The sequence below is a fragment of the Schistocerca nitens genome, chromosome 4, assembly GCF_023898315.1.
Source record: "Schistocerca nitens isolate TAMUIC-IGC-003100 chromosome 4, iqSchNite1.1, whole genome shotgun sequence".
NCBI lineage: Eukaryota > Metazoa > Arthropoda > Insecta > Orthoptera > Acrididae > Schistocerca > Schistocerca nitens.
The window spans coordinates 717,208,159-717,226,127 of NC_064617.1; the positions used below are offsets into that span (position 1 = coordinate 717,208,159).

Genomic DNA, 17,969 nt, shown 5'->3' on the forward strand with positions numbered 1-17,969 from the left:
AATTACGTGACACTGGGAAGCCATGAAACACTCAATGAGGCAATCTACACCTCGATCACCTGCTACCAGCACATGAATACCTGTCCGATCAACATCCATTGTGTCGGAGGGCCCAGCAAGATCTACGTCCTCAGCGGACACCATAATCTCCACCTCATCCTCAGACACAAGAGCTTGTTGGTGGTGGTGGTGGTGGTGGTGGTGGTGTGGGTGCCACCGCAGTGCTTATGTTCTTGGGGGTCTTTCTTTTAAAGTTTTCTCTCGCTGCTCCTTATGTTTGTCAGGCTGGGAGGGCTTCACTCATTCAGTCTCAGGGACTGAGGAGGACAGTGAATTTCTACAACCAGCTACCTGTGGTTGCTTCAGTCACGCCACTGAAAGGAGTGACCCAAGGGATCCCTTCCTGGCAAGAGGAGCCGAAGAAGACTTGTGCTCCTCCGGCTGTGAAGTGGAGACTGACATCCCCATGGTTTGGGGGAGGGAGGCATTGCTCCTGAAGTAGGTTGTGCAGGAGCAGCAGGGAGGAAAGTGCCCCCCCCCCCCCAATCAATCAAGGGGGCAGGTGTAGTCTGACAGTTCTGAGAGCCAACTGTACGCAGTGGAATGGAAAATGGCAGAACCATTGTCATAGCAGCAGCATAGATTGATGTCATATGCACAGGATTTAGCCTCTCTCATTTTCTCTTAGCCTCAGTGTAGGTCAGTCAGCCCAGGGTCTTTTATTCCATTAATTTTCTTTCTTTCTGGAGAATCCAGCAGTCTGGCGAGCGAGGTGATTGTGATCTCCGCAGTTGACACACATGAGAAGCAAAGTACAGGGAGTATTGGGATGTGAAGGGCGTCCAGGATCCTGACAGATGACGCTGGAAGTACAGCGGAAAGACATACGGCCGAATTTCCAGCACTTGAAGCACCATATTGGGGAGGGATATATGGCTTTATGTCACAGCAGTATACCACCACCTTCACCTTCTCGGGTAATGTGTCACCCTCGAAGGCCAAGATGAAGGCACCTGCAGCGACCTGATTATCCCTCAGACCACAGTGGATGCACCGGACGGAATGGACACCTCGCCGCTCTAAATTGGCGCACAGCTCGTTGTCAGACTGTAAAAGAAAGTCCCTGTGAAATATGATACCCCGGACCATAATTAAGCTCTTATGGGGCGTGATGGAAACAAACATCCCCCCAACATGTCACAGGTGAGTAGTGCCCGTAATTGGGCAGAGAATGCCATTTTGATCTAGACTGACCCTGACCGCATCTAGGACAAGCCCTCTACCTAGACAAACTCATCCTCTAAATGCTCCACAAAAAACTGAGGTTTCATTGACAATAAAGATTCCCTATCAACTCTCGTACATACATAGTAGTGGGGTAAAAACTTCACTGCCATCCTTAGCCTGGCGTTCCTCCCACAGTGTGGCCAGTGCGGGGGTGGGGGGTGGGGGGTGGGTGGGGTGGGGGGGAGAGATCTGGGGTTGCATTTCTTTGCATTCAAGTTAGACCTTGACTGCTTAGAGAGTGCTGGTATTTTTAGCACCAGCAAGAGATGACGTACTAAGCTACATTGCATGTCATCCACTCTGATGCCACCCACTCCAACCAGGGGCCCCTGCACATGGGCAACACCCAGTGACAGCAAAGGCCACCTGGCAGGCTGGCCATTGCCGTGAGTCCCGATGCCCCAGGGTGACCGGCATCTACTCCTTGGCAAATGTGGGGAATTAACAGCGCAGGCATCAGCAGAGCGATCCCTGCGTGGTCAGGGGGCTACAACCAACAGGGTACATGGCAGCCCCACAAGGATTGGCTACCATGCTGGATATCAGGCGCAAACAAGCTAGGAAGTCCATTATTGTTGACAGCGTAGAAAGTAATACTGCACAGAGGATGAAGGAAAACACACCCAGGAGGGTGACCTCGCCCAACATCTGGAGAACGAGCGGAAGAGCAAATTCACATCGATGACAGATGTGAGAGGTCTCAGTGCATGATGGACACTATGCACCATGTAAGGTGCCCTTCCCCAATTGGCTCGCTCTTGGGGAAAATTTTGAAAAATGGAGGTCAAACCCTGCAGGGGACAATCACGAAGGCCGAAATGTGAGAGACTCCTTTTAGTCTCATCTTACGACAGGCAGGAATACCTTGGGCTTATTGTAACCCCCGAACCCGCAGGCTGACCACAGTAATCTGCGATTTGTTAGCCAACAAAGTTAGATGTAACAGTTAGAAAGAAACCACACTATCAAAATGGGTCATGCAAACAATATTGCACATCTAATTCTGTGGAAAAATCATTCTCGTCTCAATTTTGTACAAGTAAGTAATGTAGGAAATAATAATCATTAACGATCACAAAAGGAAGTTACCCCAAATTAACAGTAACAGCAGAAAGAAATTTGACATTCAAACATATACAACGAACACAACAAAATGTATATATCTCCAGTGAAATTTCCTGTGGTTACTCCTTTGGTGATAATTGTGTATACAATCTATTAAAAAGTCAACAAATCTTTTCTAGTTTTAAATCCCGAGGGAAAATATAAAATTTATTATTTAGTGCATTACCCTGATTTGCTGAACAATCTTGCGAATCTGCGGCTCAAATCCCATATCCAGCATTCTATCTGCCTCATCAAGAACAAGGTATGTGCAACGTCTGAGGTTTGTAGTCCCACGTTCGAGGAAGTCAATCAAACGACCAGGGGTCGCAATTGCAATTTCAACACCACGTTGAAGAGCACGTTCCTGATTGGGGAAAAATATATCAAAACATTTTACAACTAAATTTTACAGGATATGTGAAAATCTCTTAGGCATAAAAGGTCTTACCTGTGGATGTTTTGGAGCACCGCCAAAAATGCAAGCATTCCTTATGAAAGCACTGCCACCAAAATTTGATGCAACAGTTTGAATCTGTTGGGCTAGTTCTCTGGTTGGTGCTAGAATAAGAGCAATGGGACCATCTCCACGTGCTAGTTGTTCTTGATTACTTATGTGTATAACAGCTGGAAGGATGTACTGTAAAGAAATATATTATAGTTGACAGATTGTAATAGAACTAGTTTTAACAACAACCACCTGTAATTACACATGTAAAAATTATACTGAGGTAACATTATTCAGAACATGCAAGGGAAAGAACACAACTGAAACTAAATATCTAAGGAATATTTAAGTCGTAAAATGTGTTGCAAATGAGGGTAAGCAAAATGACAACTAATCACCCCCACATATAAGTTGTGGAGCAGAGAGGGAAAATCTGCATTTGTGCATTCTGACTGCTCTTGAGAAATAATGGGTTAGTATTTTAAATCTGGACAGGGAAAAAGACTGAAAGAGCAGAGGTGGCCTAGTGAGCTACTATCATTATGATTATTTGTTTCATAATATGGAGATGCTTTAACAGTCCCAAAGGGAAATAGAGAGGCCATTGATTGTATGCAATTCTACTATTTGGAATGTGATAGTCCCTCATTGAAATATAACAGGACAAATGATATATGCACCCCACCTGTATATTCAAGAACAGACAGCATTTGTCAGCTGCATTGTTCTGAGGACTCATCACGGCTCTCCGACTTTGAACTGACTTAAGAATCTAAATCTGAGACATTAAGTTCTGTGATCAAGATAATAAAACAGATGGGCACATGCAGAGAGTAACCTTCCACTCTATGCTCAATACGAGAATGTAAAAGGGCGCTAAGTCACTAATATTAGCACATTTTACACTTCACAGTTACAGTACAGTGACTTGCAAGGAGTATGTTTGTACAATCAACAAGATTTATTCTGTTCAATTTTAACTAAAAAAAAAAAAAAAAAAAAAAAATCATTCAACACCTCACACGCTACCTTCAACTAATATTTATACCACATTTTGAGAATCTGTACTTACTGCCAACGTCTTTCCTGAACCAGTTCTTGCAATTCCTACCATGTTCTTCCCACTCATTGCGATTGGCCATCCTTGAGCTTGAATAGCTGTAGGTTCAGAGAAATTCTGCATCCTAAAACAAAGTATATGAATCAACAGAGAAATGCTTAAAATTTTAAATGATTATAAATAACATACTTTCACAAGGATGATTTTCTTTCCTATTCAACCAAGCATATCCACATTATTAAGTCTAACTAGTCTTTGGTATTCTGTGACACTACATCAACGTGTTCCCTCTTGTCTGTATTGTTTATTGTCCACATTTCACCCCCACAAAAGGCTATGCTCCAGACAAATACTGTCAGAAAAGGCTTCCTACGACTTAAACATAAAATATTCCTCTTTTCACAAACTTTTCTTGCTTGCTAATTTCAATCTTTTTTACAGTTAAACACCTACTACTTTCAGGGTCATTTCCTAATTCAATGCTCTCTACACTACCTAATTCAGTTCAATTACATACACTCATCCTTTTAGTTCCATTGATGAACATCATACAAACTTTTCAAGGCACTAGCCATTCCATGTATTTGACAGCAGACAAAGTCCTTTCTCGCCTGACAGAATTTACACAGCACTTAAGTAATGCATGTACACATTAGTTTTGTGCTTGCAGTTATCCATTTTCAATTGCATTTTTAGACATCTGTATTTTTTTATCTGCTTCAACTGGTATGTTTTCATATTGTCTCCTTTTCCATCTATTAAATTTTAAGTTTCCCATCACTAGTAAATTTTTTGCTCCCCTTTTCATTTCAAAATATCTGAAATGTAAACGTTTTATTCCCTATACTAAGTCAATTCAGAAGGACTCATTTTCATCTGATGTGGTAGCATTATATCTCATGTTTATTTTCCACCATAATAGATTCTGGACTGTAGCACTTTTTAGGGCACATAGTCCACATGACAAGATGTGTACTTCAACACATTTCCAGCTCTGTGGGTGTTTGTAAAGGAATGTACATTTATTCTTCCTCCGTTTGGATGAAAACCATAGCACCATACATTATGAGAAACATCTGATGGGGAGCAATGACAACAGTAACATTTTATAACTGACGAAGCACCATCTTAGTTTGAACATTGGAAGTGTTTTATGTAACTCTTTCCCACTGTACATGGTACAACCTGCCTTCCTCTGACCTCTGAACTTGACAAGCCAGTTCTCTGGCATCCTTTTAGCCACATTAAGCATCAATTAATAAAGACAAACATTCATAGCTATGAAAGTTCGGGTGTGAATGTTCTTTCTAGATGGTCATTTGTTATGACTTGAAAATTTCACATTTGCATTCAAAAGTTTATTCCGACTCAACACATAAGTGCTATTTCTTAGCAAATTATATCCAGATGAACTACTGGGTGGTTATAATTAAACTATGTTCCAAGTGCAGCAATGCAGGCTGTATACATTGCAGGAAGCTCAAACATCCCTGATATCTTCATTAATGAAGCTCTATGAGCTCGCGGAGTGTGAGTGGGGTGGGGAGGGGGGGGGGGGAGGAGGAGGAGGAAGAGGAGGAGGAGGAGGAGGAGGAGATGAAAAATATGGTTTTGTCAGCAGCCAGTGTGGTATGGGTGCAGGAAAATGGGAGAAATGATCAAACATGTTAATAGTGGTTCTGGCACGTTTATTAGTACATTGTCACAACACCTGTTCAATATGAGCTCCTCACTCAGCGACATGCTGCATCTGTCAGGGCACAGTAGCCAGTTGTTTGGAGCATAGCCTGTGTAATCAGAGCAATGTCATAATATGTCATCCTTCAGATCAAGAACAGTCTGGATCATCACTGATAGGCATGATCCTTTAGATAGCCTCACAACCAGAAGTGACAATTTAGGTTGGGCGATCTGGAAGGTTTCATCTCAAAATTGCCTATTACATGATAAAATTACCAAAGGTTTCTCAAAGCAAGTCTTTCATCTTGTAACCAACACATGGTTCCACCTAATCTTGCGTGAAAATGTGGACACAGTCATGTCCTTGCAAAGCTATGATCACATGTTAATCAAAGAGGTGCTTATAACACTGTACAAATAACAGGCCTCCGAACTGTTATCTTCTCTAAGAAAGATGGACTGACAATGAAGGCATTTGTGGAGCCTATCTCGGGGCTTCATTTGGTGCATATTTTGAATCTTCTGCACTGCAAAACCTTTGGATCTGTTGACCACAGGAGAGAGAATTCTTGTGACAACTCTACCACCGTCTGCACAATTTGAAGCATGTGCTGGATCATCTCTGCTGAAACTACAGCAACTTAAACTGCCCTCTCACTGCTGCCCCATCTAATTCATTGTTTTTTAATTTTATTTAGCCCCTTTATTGACTCTGGGTCTCTTTGCAGCTGTTTCTGTCGGCGATATTCCCCACGAAAGAGCTCTGCTATTGACACCATTCTGATAAGACAAATTTACCAGTAGGCAGGGTCTTTCTTCTCAATACTCACTGCATTTTGCACAGACAACTTCAACCTTCTTAAGTGTTTACAAACCAAGAGTAACTTTACACACACACACACACACACACACACACACACACACACACACACACACACACACACACAGCCAAGTGACAAACAAAGGACTACCGCCAAAACACGAAACATTCGACATTGATTGATTGAGTGTGTATGGGACCAAGGTCATCAGCCTGACGATTCCAAAAAGGGCCCATAAGAGTGTGTGCTAAAAATGAATGGATTCAGCCAGGAGTCAAATTATAAAAGAATTATCATTAAACACACACAGTATAATCATGAAAGGTGACACCAAATCTATAAACTGGAAAATGGGGATGTGGTCATGGGGTCACAGACCATGAAGACTGCAGAAGGAATCCCAATCACAACCAACCTGCCCCCTGCTCCAAGCCTAAAGGAGAACCTTTTATCTGGAAATAAAAACTACGTTCATGGAGGAAACCGAGGACCAGGGCAACCATCTGTGGATCGTCCACTAATAGCAGGAAGACTATACTTAGCACGAAGGGTCGAAAGAAGGGGACATGCCACCAATATGTGATATATCGTCAGTCTGGCACCACAACAACATTGTGGGGGCAGGACATTACATAGGAGGAAACAATGGGCGAGCCAGGTATGGCGAATGTGTAAATGACATAGAACAGTTGACTCCTCCTGAGAGGGGCGGAAAGAAGTGCCGCAGACTGCTTGATTGTGTGGAGTTTCTTACTAAGAGCATTAGAGCTCCAGACTGCATTCCACTGTTAGGCAAAGAGAGATTTGACGTAGATCCACATATCTGCAGCTGGAACCGTGGAAGGAAAAGGAGGGTGAGTATCTGCATCTCTAGCCAAACAGTCAGCCAATTCATTCCCTGGGATTCCCACATGACTCAGGACCCAGAGAAAGATGACAGAACAGGCGGCATGCTCAAGGGCAGAGATAAGGTCATGGATGGCAGAGACCAAGGGGTGACGAGAGTAGCATCGATTCATAGCCTGAAGGCTGGTCATGGAGTCAGAACAAATTAAAACACTATGGAGGGACGCGTGAGGAACAAAAAGGAGGGCCCTGTAAATGGCTAGAAGCTCTGCTGTAAATACACTACATGATCCTGGCAACAAATGGTGCTCGAATCTGGTAGGCGACGTGAAAGTATATCCCACCTTATCAGTAGTCTTAGAACAATCAGTGTAAAAGACGGCGGCACGCTGGAACTCTGCAAGGATGACACATACAAGACGCCAGTAAACCATAGGAGCAACAGAGACCTTAGGACCCTGCAAAAGAGCAGTCCTAATCCGTGGTCTAGGGACCATCCAAGTGGGGTTACAGGAGGAAAGACACGGGGTGCAGTCCAGTGAGTGCAGATGGAGATCCCAGCAAGGGGTAGCTAGACCCATGCCAACCTGCAATCCCAGGTGCGGGTGGGTGGGTGTTAGGAGGGAGACATCCCTCATTGGCGAAGAGCACAGGGTATAGAAACATTCGACATTCTGACTTTGCAGTACCATATTTCATTTGGTGGCAGAAAGTGCAACTGTTGTTATTTCTTCAAGATACTTCACGAACCCATCAATGAACATACCTATGATGTTTCAGTGTCCTATGACTTACTCCAGCCCACACTGCAGCACTCTGAACACTATCAGTTTACTTTTAACAACACAGAATTTATTTTCTGCATATTAATATACAGGGTGTTACAAAAAGGTATGGCCAAACTTTCAGGAAACATTCCTCACAGACAAAGAAAAGATGTTATGTGGGCATGTGTCCAGAAACGCTTATTTTCCATGTTAGAGCTCATTTTATTACTTCTCTTAAAATCACATTAATCATGAAATGGAAACACAGAGCAACAGAACGTACCAGCGTGACTTCAAACACTTTGTTACAGGAAATGTTCAAAATGTCCTCCGTTAGCGAGGATACATGCATCCACCCTCCATCGCATGGAATCCCTGATGCACTGATGCAGCCCTGGAGAATGGCGTATTGTATCACAGCCGTCCACAATAAGAGCACGAAGAGTCTCTACATTTGGTACCGCAGTTGCGTAGACAAGAGCTTTCAAATGCCTCCATAAATGAAAGTCAAGAGGGTTGAGGTCAGGAGAGCATGGAGGCCACGGAATTGGTCCGCTCTACCAATCCATCGGTCACCGAATCTGTTGTTGAGAAGCGTACGAACACTTCGACTGAAATGTGCAGAAGCTCCATCGTGCATGAACCACATGTTGTGTCGTAATTGTAAAGGCACATGTTCTAGCAGCACAGGTAGAGTATTCCGTATGAAATCATGATAATGTGCTCCATTGAGAGTAGGTGGAAGAACATGGGGCCCAATCAAGACATCACCAACAATGCCTGCCCAAACGTTCACAGAAAATCTGTGTTGATGACGTGATTGCACAATTGCATGCGGATTCTCGTCAGCCCACACATGTTGATTGTGAAAATTTACAATTTGATCACGTTGGAATGAAGCCTCATCCGTAAAGAGAATATTTGCACTGAAATGAGGGTTGACACATTGTTGGATGAACCATTCGCAGAAGTGTACCCGTGGAGGCCAATCAGCTGCCGATAGTGCCTGCACATGCTGTACATGGTACGGAAACAACTGGTTCTCCCATAGCACTCTCCATACAGTGACGTGGTCAACGTTACCTTGTACAGCAGCAACTTCTCTGATGCTGACATTAGGGTTATTGTCAACTGCACGAAGAATTGCCTCTTCCATTGCAGGTGTCCTCGTCGTTCTAGGTATTCCCCAGTCGCGAGTCATAGGCTGGAATGTTCCGTGCTCCCTAAGACGCCGATCAATTGCTTCGAACGTCTTCCTGTCAGGACACCTTCGTTCTGGAAATCTGTCTCGATACAAACGTACCGCGCCATGGCTATTGCCCCATGCTAATCCATACATCAAATGAGCATCTGCCAACTCCGCATTTGTAAACATTGCACAGACTGCAAAACCACATTCGTGATGAACACCAACCTGTTGATGCTACGTACTGATGTGCTTGATGCTAGTACAGTACTGTAGAGCAATGAGTCGCATGTCAACACAAGCACCGAAGTCAACATTACCTTCCTTCAATTGGGCCAACTGGCGGTGAATCGAGGAAGTACAGTACATACTGACGAAACTAAAATGAGCACTAACATGGAAATTAAGCGTTTCCGGACACATGTCCACATAACATCTTTTCTTTATTTGTGCGTGAGGAATGCTTCCTGAAAGTTTGGCCGTACCTTTTTGTAACACCCTGTATACAACGGTTTTTAAAGACTTGTTTGCACATCTGACAAAGTAAATTTCTAAACATTTTTCCTACTACTAAACAGTTATTTTCCTTCAGTAACAGCCTAAAACATTGCAAAATTTAATTACGCACACGTGATCACAGTCAATTACATGGCAATCCAGTAGGCCCATTAGGAAGGCAGAGGTTACGAGGTAATCAAAAATCAGTTAATATGGCTAATAGCTATCGCTTGTCGAACTCTGAAATGTAAAAACTCTTTCACAATGTGTCAGAACTTTTGAATAATACTGCAAACTTTCAAAAGACAACTGTCAAGTTGCAGACAATAGACAAAAATGATGATGTATCTACTGTACATGTTTGGATTAGTCAGGGTTATCATCCAGGAAAGAGCTGGAAAAAGAAAGTATTATGGAAAGAGAATGTGCTGCGGGTAAAACATTCACTATATTCTACAGTACACACGAAAAATTTTGAATGACCCTGCACATGCCCCACACTTTAAACACTCAAGGAGAAGCTGCAATTTCTGTCCCCTTTATAATACTTTACTAAAGATTAATGTAAGTGGCCAATTTTCTTCTATCAAACAGTAAAGCAAATGCCACCATCTTCTCTCATTTACACTTTTTGCTCTTTTTTGTTTCTGCATCAACCATGTAAATTTCCTTAATTTTTTATTATATCTGGAACAGAATAAGAAAGAGATAAAAAGCACACCTGAACGTTGAAGGGGTGATTTCTGTTCTCCAGTGTGTTTTTGTTTGTTTTGTTTTAGAGCACAAAAATAACTGAGGTCATACATACCCATGTCACAACTGTAGAACACGGAAACAGGGAGGAGTTAAAATACAGCTAAATGTCAATCCCAAAATGTCAAAACAAGACAGCTAAAAACAGGGAAATGGAGAAAGGGCTACAATGGACACCATACAGAAATGGAGGTCCAAAACTAAAAATTAAATTGCCTTCGCCATATTGCTTTGATGGACAAAAAGTGAAAGGTGGTCGACAGGCCAAGTGTCATTAGCTAAAATGGCCAATAACTGAGACGGCAAATCCAAGCGGGAATCTAAACTGTTGAAAAATGGACATTCCATCAAGAAGTGGCGGACACTTAAAACTCGGGTGGGAGAGCCAAGAGGTCATTCAAGCCATTGGTAGAGGCTTAATAATGAGCTTATTCCCATGAAGGGAGGACCAATGCCGATGCCAAAAAGACAGCCACACAGAGATCACTGGAGGGAATACAGGAACGAGTGGGCTGAGGTATGAGGATTGCAGCCTTGGCAGCAGCGTCAGCAGTTCATGGCAGACCGACACGACCAGGAACCTTTATAAACTTCACTGCGGATCCACCAGAGTGAGCAAGTGACAGTTTTCCTGGACCCATTGCACCAATGGATGGGCAGTGTACAACACACAGAGGCTTTGAAGGGCACCGAGAAAGTGAGCAGAGGACACAATTGAAAAGACTGTGTTGCCAGATGTACTCCGTGGCCTGATACAGGACAAAGAGCTCATCTACAAATACTGAGCAGTGTGCCGGAAACTGACATCTGAAGACGTGGGCGCCAATGACGAAGGCACACCCGACACCACGGTCAGTCAGAGAGCCATCAGTGTACACAAAGGTACCGTCACAAAATTCCATGCGAAGGTCGTGAAACTGAAGGCGATAGAGCGAGGCAGGAGTAGTGTCCTTAGAAGAAAATGATGGCCACGGTGAACACAGGCCACTTCACGAAGCCAAGATGGTGAAGGGTTCACAACCAACCGGAAAGTTTATGGTAGTGCGAAGTTAAGCGGCCAAAGCAAACGCCGAAAGCGGACTCTAGGAGGTAACAGAGGAGAGGGACGTGCCCCACACTGGTGATCAAGGGAATCATCGAAGGAGGCAGTGTAGGATGGGTGGCCATGTTATGGCAGACAAACAGCATGCATACCTGCTGAGAAGAAAGTCACAGCAGTAGGAAATTGGTAGTTCAGCAGTTTCAGCATACAGACTCTCAACCAGACTAGTGCAAAAGGCGCCAGTGGCCAAACAGATGCCATGATGGTGGATAGTGTTGAGACTGCGTAAGAGATGGACGTGCAAACGCATAAACAAAGCACCCATAGTCTAGAATTTCTAACAGACAAGGGACCGGTAAAACCAGAGGAAGGTGGTTCAATTGGCACCCCAGAAAGTGCTACTGAGGACAGGCAGGACCTTGGACTGTGTACAGAGGGCTGCCAGGTAAGACACATGGGAGGACCCAGAGTTTCTTATCAAGCATGAGCACCAGGAATAGCGTAGTTTAAACTAACAGAACGGCAATGGGCCCAGGATGTAAAGGTGGTCGGAGAAACCATTTGTGCCGCCAGGAATTCATACAGACTGTTTTGTCAGTGGAAAAACGAAAGCCATTGTCGATGCTCCAGTAGTAAAGATGATCAAGACATCACTGAAGAAGCCGCCCAGCGAGACAGGTCCATGGAGAAGTGCAATGGATGGCAAAATTGTCAACAAAAAGAGAGCCACAGATGCTCAACAGGAGACAGGCCATTATAGGGTTAATGACGATAGCAAAGAGGACAACACTCAGGACAGAACCTTGAGGCACACAGTTTTCCTGGAAAAGATACCCGACAAGGCAGAACCAACATGCAATTTGAAAACTCTGTCTTTCAAAAATTCCTGAAGGAAACAGGTCAGGCGGCCACGGAAGCCCCACATGTAAAGAGTATGGAGGATACCACTTCTCCAGAAGGTGTCTTAGGCCTTTTACAAATAGAAAAACATGACCATAGTCGGATTTCCGTAGAAAACCATTCACGAGATGGGGACAAATTAAGTACAGGTCAACTGCGAAATGCCACACCAAATCCACACTGGGCAAACATTAGTAAATTGCGAGACTAACCACCACACCAGCCGGGCATAATCATACGTTCCATCATCAGGCAGTAGCTAGAAGGAAGGTTTTTGTCCTCACCGGCGTAGGTACAGGTATGATGGTCGGGAAATGGGCCCTCTGCCCAGATATGGTTGTACGTGTTAATCAGAAAGTGCTTGCCCACAAGAAAAAGGTGCTGCAACACCTGAATGTCAACACCGCCTGTTCCTGCGGCGAAGGATCAGGATGAACTGAGAGCATTATCTAACTCCCACATAGTAAAGACGGCATTGTAGCATTCACGATTCAAACAGAAGAGAAGGGTACAGTTCAAGCCGCCTCCACTCGTTTCCGATGAAGGCATGGTGATAGAGGGAAGAGCACGAAATTTCCGCAGAACGGCAGCCCAAGGTGTTGAAGATAGCAATAGGGTCCACAATAACATCATCTGCTAGTGTCAGGCTGGAAATTGGAGAATGGATCTTTAATCCTAGAGAGCCGTCAGAAGCTGATCCACGTGACAGAGGAAGGGGTGGAACTGTAGAAAGAAATAGTGAATGAAATCCAGCTAGCTGTTTTGCTATCCCAAAGAACGCTATGGCACTTCACACACACACCTGTTTATAATGAATGCAGTTTGCCATCTTAGGATGGCAGTTAAAAATGAGGAGAGCATGTCTCAGTGCGCGAACTGCATTGCGGCACACCTCCGTCCACAAAGAGACCAGGGCACAGCATGGTAAAGAGAAAGTGCGGGGAATGGAACATTCTGCAGCAGTAAGGGTAACCTTGTCATCACAACTGGGGAAATCCTGTTCATCGAAGGTCGCCAGGGAGGAGTAAAGTTGCCAGCCAGTCCTTGTAAGCTGCCATTTGGTTGTGCACGCAGGTGGGGTAGGAGTCAGCAAACAAATAGCTCATGGGAAATGGTCGCCTGAGTAGGTGTCAGAAAAAAACGGACCACTCAAAGACTGGCAAGCTGGGAAGTGCAGAAGGATAGATCCAAAAGGGAATAGGTGTGCAAGGAGGCAGAAAGGAACATGGGTGCCCCAGTGTTAAGGCAGAAGACGTTGAGCTGATTAAGATCAGTCTAGGCGGCACCTCTACAACAGGTTCTTGGAGAACCCCCAAAGGGGATGATGGACATTAAAAGTCACCAAGTAGCTGTAATGGGGAGGTAGCTGCTCAATAAGCTGAAGGAAGTCTGCCCTGGTGACATCTAATGACGGAGGGACATAAATGGAAGAGGGAAAAAGTCAGGTGGGGAAGGAAAAAGTGAATTGCAACAGCTTGAAGATGGGGATAGGAAGATGGGTCGACTAGGAACATCTAAGCAGCGCTGTCGGTCTGTGGAGTCTAATGCCAAGAAACGGTTGGTGGTGCACACTGGCAACACTGAGGCTGGCCGGGCTAAGGTATCACATGGCAACATCGTCGAAGAGCGTCTCCAGCGAAGCAGAAGATCATTTGCCTTTGGTAGACTTCTTTGAGCCTTTCTAGTTAACAGAGGAAGACTTTGGTGTTTGGCTGGAGGGATGTAGGAAGTCTTTGCGGGAGTACCCCTTCTGTCCTTTCCTGCCGGTAGGCTAGCTGTTGGCTTTGCCCCTTGAGGCGAGAGTTTGATGACTTGTTGCACAGCTGGGCAGGAGGATGGCAATACTACCTTGACACACTGTGATTTCACAACCTCAGAGCTGAATTGTAGGTCGCATGTCTGCGTGGCCATGATCTTTGTGGAACAAACTGAACTATAGGTGCTAGACGGGAGAATGCAGGGTTTGCTACTAGCCAGTAACTTGCGAGCAACTGGGTAAGTAACTTGTTCCTTTACCTAGATCTTTTGGACAGCCTGCTCATCAAAATACACAGAACAATCCCGAGAGAAGGCAGCATGGCCACCATAGCTGTTGATACAGTGGGGAGGAGGCATCAGACAATCAACCTCATGTGCATCCCTACCACAGGTTACACATTCGGTGGGGTGTCGAGAAAACATTCTAGGGGTTGAAACAATGGAACAGGTAGCAGCGCATCATGTTCAGAGTGTATGGTCGGACTGTGATACTTCCATAGCCTGCTTTTATCTTTGACGGAAGCACCACTATATCAAAGGTGAAAAAAAAAAAAAGAATGCTGGTGGGCACTAAGGAGGAATCTACCTTTTTCATAACCCGATGTACGGCCATGACACCTCATCAAAGAAGAAAGACTGGATTTTGACCTCTTGTCAGACCAATGAGCAGCCTAGTGTAAATACCAACATGGGAAGAATTTAAAAGTTCTATGGGCCTCAACACGAACAGGGTAGACGTCGAGAAGCGGGACGGCAGGCAGGTGGTGTGCTTGAGAATCAGAAGTAGTCTCCAAAAGCAAAGCGACATTCTGTACACAAGAGCAGTATTTCACAGGGCTGGCAACTGCATCAACTCCTTTCTCAATAACTAACGGATTTACCTTGGTGAAGGACTGACCATCTTCAGTATGTGAGACCATGAGGAACTGTGGTGCAGCTGGAAGGGTCTTTGAATCATTAGCCTCATTCCGTTTAAGTTTCATAGATGTTGACTCGCGAGAAAATCCCCACGATTGCAGCATCTCCAATGGCGCGCTCGCTCCAACTGGTGGCCCCGTCACAAGGGGGTGCACCCGCCTTAGGTGATTGTTCACACCTCAGGTCACATCACCTGGACTGAGGGACCAGTCTCCAATTTGGGAAGGTTGGAGCTCAGGCAATACCCCCTCCTTGGGTCTGGCCTGTACCAGGGGGGTGCAAACCATACCTGTCAACCCATGGCTGGGTATTACATGTAAAGTCACATGTTACATTCAGACGCGTGGGACAGGCTTCAGGAGGGCACAGAGTGGAAGAAGAAAAAGAGGAATCTCAAATGCCGAAGCAGATCAATGAGAAAAGTGAAACAAAGAAAGGTAAAGGGAACGGGAAACAGTGAGACTGCTCTTATGTACTGACTTCTCTAGTTCTCTGTTAACATGCAATAATCCAGGTGCTTTGCAATATTGTGATGGCCTGGTCACTTGTGTTTAGATTAGATTAGATTTACTTTCATTCCAATTGATCCGTAGTGAGGAGGTCCTCCAGGATGTGGAACATGTCAGTGTACAAAGTGTACAGTGTACAAAGTGATGGTGGTGTCCTACTTTTACATTGTAACAAAGACACAACATGCACCTTCAACAAGAATCAATAGAATTCACATTTAGTTTGTGTATTTGAGACAAAAAGGGGTGCTAAATGGATCTGAATCCATTTAAATACAACAATAAACATTAAAATAAACTGCTCAAGTGCTTACTGATCACTACATAGTGCATGCTGTATGCCAATATCATGTCTACAAACACTAGCAAAAGCTAAATGTTGCTTAGTTCAAAGTCACTTCCTTCCTTGACAAGATCATTTGTGTTTAGTGGAAAAGTCAATGGAATTGCCCAAGAATATAATCATATTTACCATAATACTTTCTACACTCACTTATTATACTTCTTCAAAAATTGTTTCTGTGTAGCATACAATATTACTCAACTTCTTTGGTGTTACTTGGGCCACTGATTTCTTAAACAGTTCCAAAATTTTTGTCACACTGAGGCTTTTATTATTCGTTGCCACAGAATGCTAAATCTATGACCAAACCATTTCAATGGGGTTGACGTGGCAGAGGTATTGTGGAAGCCAAATAATGCTGGCAATGTGTTCTTTTGCCACCTCCTCAACACACTGTTGAAACTATGGCTTATTTTGTTTCACAAGCTTACAAAACTACCCTGAACTTTCACACTAACATTTTAACCATTCAATGTCAACTTTTTCAATTGCTATATTTGGAGTTTTGTTTTTAAATACTGGTCTGTGGCATTATCCATTACAATGATAGATGGCCAATTTTATGTTTTCCAATAGTTGCCCCTTGAAACACTCCAGATAATTATAGCGATTCATATCCTTGTGGTAGTTTGTTTTGCTCTATTTGTAAACCAGATACAAATCAGTACAAAAACAGATTAAGTTTGAGCATTCACGACAATATTTGCATTAATTTTTTTTGTACCTGAAACTGAGAGCTCTGATAATCATAAAAGTTTTACTGCCGCTGAATAATTCTCCCTCATTGTGAGCAATGCACAGGTTTCTTTTTTTATATTTGGGTGTTCTCTTAATATTTGTGTATGTGGCATCTAACAGCATATTTTGTTGGAATGACTAAGTTTGTTACTCATTCTGTCTCCCCTTTTCCAGTTGTCCGTAGATGAAATGAACCAGCCCATTCCTGTTACACAGAGGATCTCTTCTTACAAAATTTCAAGACACTGCTTATATGAATCTTCAAAGCATCTACAATTCTTTCCACTTCATTAAGATGCAGCAAGAGTCATACCATTGTTTCAATTTCTCGGAATATCCCCACACCGAGTGTGAAAACTTACATGCCTGACCACACAAAATGCGAGCAGATCGCTGAATGTTCTATTTAGCAACCACACTCTTCTGCTCACTTCCACAACAACTTTCAAACATCTGGGACATAAAATAAACTTGCCATTCATAGATAAATAGCACACAATGAAAACTGATCAGATTTGTTAAATTACCTGGTGCAAGCATTGTCTGCAGCTGTCTAGTAGCCATAGTAGAGTGATTTGGCAATACTGAATGGAATAGCAAGTGCAACTTGGTAATACTGAATGGCACAGAAGGTGCATCTAAACACATTCCCTTAGCAGTTGTTGCTGCACTAGCAGCCCTGTGAACAGCTAGCTAGAAGTGAATCACTTTGTTGTTCTTATCCATGTGTAACTGTTTACCATCTTCCTCCTCTCACTCCCTATTTCACTCATATCATGCCCACTGCTGCCAATCCTTAGTTGGAAACTGCCTTCCTAAGTTGTCTTTGTTGTACTCATCAACAAATGGAAAAAATGGAAATGGTTTTCCTTTCTCCTCCATTACAGTAATTACAAAATTTAATATCAAATACTACATGTAATTTGTGACATGAATCTAATGTCAACTATGTAGAATAGATGGTTAGATTTAAGGGAGGGCCCAAGTTCCTAATCTTGTCAGAGAAAATAAACAAATAAAAATATAATTTTCTGGTTTGTTAATATTTCACAGTAAATCATGTTATTCTTAAATGGAGAAATAAAATACTAATGTCTTGTCAAGCAAGGAGCAATGAAATTATTGTGCAAACTAGAATGACTTTATAACCATATTCTTTCAATGATTTTTGCCATTTGTACATGACCGATCTGTTAAATGTACACCGTTCTTGAAGAAAGGTGAAAGGGTGACACACACACACACACACACACACACACACACACACACACACACACACACACACACACACAAGGAGAGAGCTCTTCCAAT

The 17,969-nt window shown here is 43.5% G+C and overlaps 1 protein-coding gene across 2 annotated transcripts in view; it reads right to left on the reverse strand.

Annotated features, from left to right (window-relative positions):
• The window catches only part of LOC126252784 (ATP-dependent RNA helicase p62-like), a 58,030-nt gene that overhangs the window by 21,636 nt on the left and 18,425 nt on the right, over window positions 1-17,969 (reverse strand). For both annotated transcript variants that reach the window (XM_049953716.1, XM_049953715.1), the window contains exons 5-7: window positions 3,912-4,023; window positions 2,843-3,031; window positions 2,579-2,758 (exon numbers count right to left, since the gene is read on the reverse strand). In XM_049953716.1, the coding sequence (XP_049809673.1) occupies window positions 2,579-2,758; window positions 2,843-3,031; window positions 3,912-4,023 (481 nt within the window). The remainder of the gene's footprint in view (window positions 1-2,578; window positions 2,759-2,842; window positions 3,032-3,911; window positions 4,024-17,969) is intronic.